General features: G+C 43.0%; 1 protein-coding gene across 1 annotated transcript in view; it reads left to right on the top strand.

Annotated features, from left to right (window-relative positions):
• The window catches only part of LOC115277423 (laminin subunit alpha-3-like), a 225,862-nt gene that overhangs the window by 90,984 nt on the left and 132,451 nt on the right, over nucleotides 1-2,427 (top strand). Inside the window, 2 exon segments of the mRNA XM_029921574.1 lie at nucleotides 4-34; nucleotides 737-836. Coding sequence (XP_029777434.1) covers nucleotides 4-34; nucleotides 737-836 — 131 coding nt within the window.

The raw sequence follows: 2,427 nt of genomic DNA, 5'->3' as shown, positions 1-2,427 counted from the left end.
GCTTTGGAAAAGAGTAATTACTTTGGGTGTCAAGGTAAATACTTCCAGTGGGTCCCGAGTGTAGCCAGTGTTGATGGGCAAAGACTGCCCGGATTATCTTTCTTCTGAGATTGTTGTCTTCATGCAGTCTTTCTGATGGGATGGGACTAAAATATTCTGTCAGTTTAAACTAGTAATAAATTGCAATCGGGGCTGCTTCCACTTCTCTTCTGCAGCACGTTGTTCGTTTAAACACAATTGTGATGGATGGGGAGTCATCTGTTAATTTCATAACTAACTTTAAGACTTAGTCATTTTGAGGATATTTTTTATATTATCAAAATAGCTCACACCACATTTTAGAGATAATATTGTATTAAATAATACAACTAATAAGAGTGTGGCCCCTCACGCTACTGTTGTATCTCTCTCGCAGACTCTCTCCTTAGCAGATGTTGTTGATAAGGGCACTGTGTTGCTACATTATGTTTAGCTCCCAGGGTCCTGTCCCCTTCCACCGGAGAGCAGTGTCAGAGCTGACCTACGAGTGTACCTCCAGCTTACAAGTGGTACCTTTGGGGGCACGTCCCATCTCAGTTTGGGAGGTCCCTATATATTTCTAACATCTGCGGGCTATGAGATGTGGCAGGGGTAGGAAGCGGGCCTGATCTTACTGATTTCCACTTCTCATAGAGGGAGAGAGAGCTTCAATGTGGAGATGCTTTGATGGTCACCACTGTTGTTTCCTGACCTTTAGGCTGTCAATGTGACATCGGTGGAGCGATCACGCCCATGTGCAGTGGGCCCTCTGGAGGATGCCATTGCCGAGAGCATGTGGTGGGCAGGGCGTGCCAGCGGTGAGTCTTCAGGGAGGTTTCCTCCCGTCCTGATGTGGAAGACTCTCAGAGAGTCCTGTCTGTGCCGACAGTTCCTGTGAAGAGACACGCCGTCCTAAAGAGAGAGGGCTGATGAAGCTGTACTGTCATTTGAAATCTGGACACTTGGCAGGGAGCCCCATTACAGCAGGAGGTACTTTGTAGGTCACAGAGATGCCTCACTGGACAGTTCCCACAGATATAAAAAAGCCAGGTGGACAGGACTAGAGCTGGACGCTTGAGGTGGGTTCCTGTGGGCAAACCTCCATGTAAGAGCCACAGCATGAAGGAGCCCAGCAAGTGAGCAGGCTCCTGGGCCAAGGAGATTCAATTCCAGGTTCTCCCTTGGGACCCATGACTGAAGGCGTGGAGAGGCCAGGTGTGTTACACTGGGTGCAGTGGGAAGGGAGCGGGAGGGAGGGGATGAAAATTCTTGCGGTGGGACAGAGTCCCTCATCTCATGCAGAAGCTAATTAAAATGAACTGTAGGAGCAAAGGAGCAAATGGAGACTGAGCTCCCAGAAGGGCTGTCATGGGTATGGCAGCATACTGTCTCTGCGTCTTGTCATAGTCAGCATTTTATAGGTTAAAAGTAATTTTTAATTAACACTAACATACAGTGTTATATTAGTTTCAGGTATAAAATATAGTGATTCAGCAATTTTATACATTACCCCGCTCATCATGGTAAGGGTACTCTTGATCTCCTTCGCCTACTACACCCATCCCCCCCATCCATCTCTCCTCCGGTAACCAACAGTTTATTCTCTAAGAGTCTATTTTTTTGTCTTTCTGTTTTTATGTTTATTTGTTTTGTTTCATAAATTCCACATATGTGTAAAATCAGGTGATATTTGTCTTTTTCTTACTGACTTATTTCACTTAGTGTTATATCCTCTAGATCCATCCATGTTATTGCAAATGACAAGATTTCATTCTTTTTTTATGGCTGAATAATATTCCATTGTGCGCGTGTGCGCACACAGACAATGGAATATTATGTATATGTATGTATACATACACACATACATAGACATCTTCATCTACTTGAGTGACACTTGGGTTACTTCCATAATTTGGCTATTGTAAGTAATGCTGCAGTAAACATAGGGGTGCATATGTCTTTTCAAGTCTGTGTTGTCAAGTTAGTATTTTGGGGGTAAATAGGCAGAAGTGGAATTACTGGATTATATGGTAATTCTATTTTTAATTTTTTGAGGAGTCTCCATACTGTTTTCCATAGTAACAGCACCAGCTTGCATTTCCACTAACAGTGCATGAGGTTCCTTTTTCTACACATCCTCCCCACACTTGTGTCTTATATTTTTTATTTTAGCCATTCTGACAGGTGTGAGGTGACATCGCACTGTGGTTTTGATTTGTATTTCCCTAATGATGAGTGATGTTGAGCATCTCTTCATGTATTTGTTTGCCATCTTTAGGTCTTCTTTGGAGAAATGTCTGTTCATGTCTTTTGCCTATTTTTAAATTAGTTTATGTGTTTTTTGATGTTGAGTCATATAAGTTGTCCATATATTTTGGATACTAGCCCTTTCTCAGATGTGTCGTTTAC

Source organism: Suricata suricatta, chromosome 14 (assembly GCF_006229205.1).
Source record: "Suricata suricatta isolate VVHF042 chromosome 14, meerkat_22Aug2017_6uvM2_HiC, whole genome shotgun sequence".
Taxonomy (NCBI): Eukaryota; Metazoa; Chordata; class Mammalia; order Carnivora; family Herpestidae; genus Suricata; species Suricata suricatta.
Note: the sequence above shows the minus strand (reverse complement) of the source record. Positions and strands in the feature narration are given on the sequence as shown.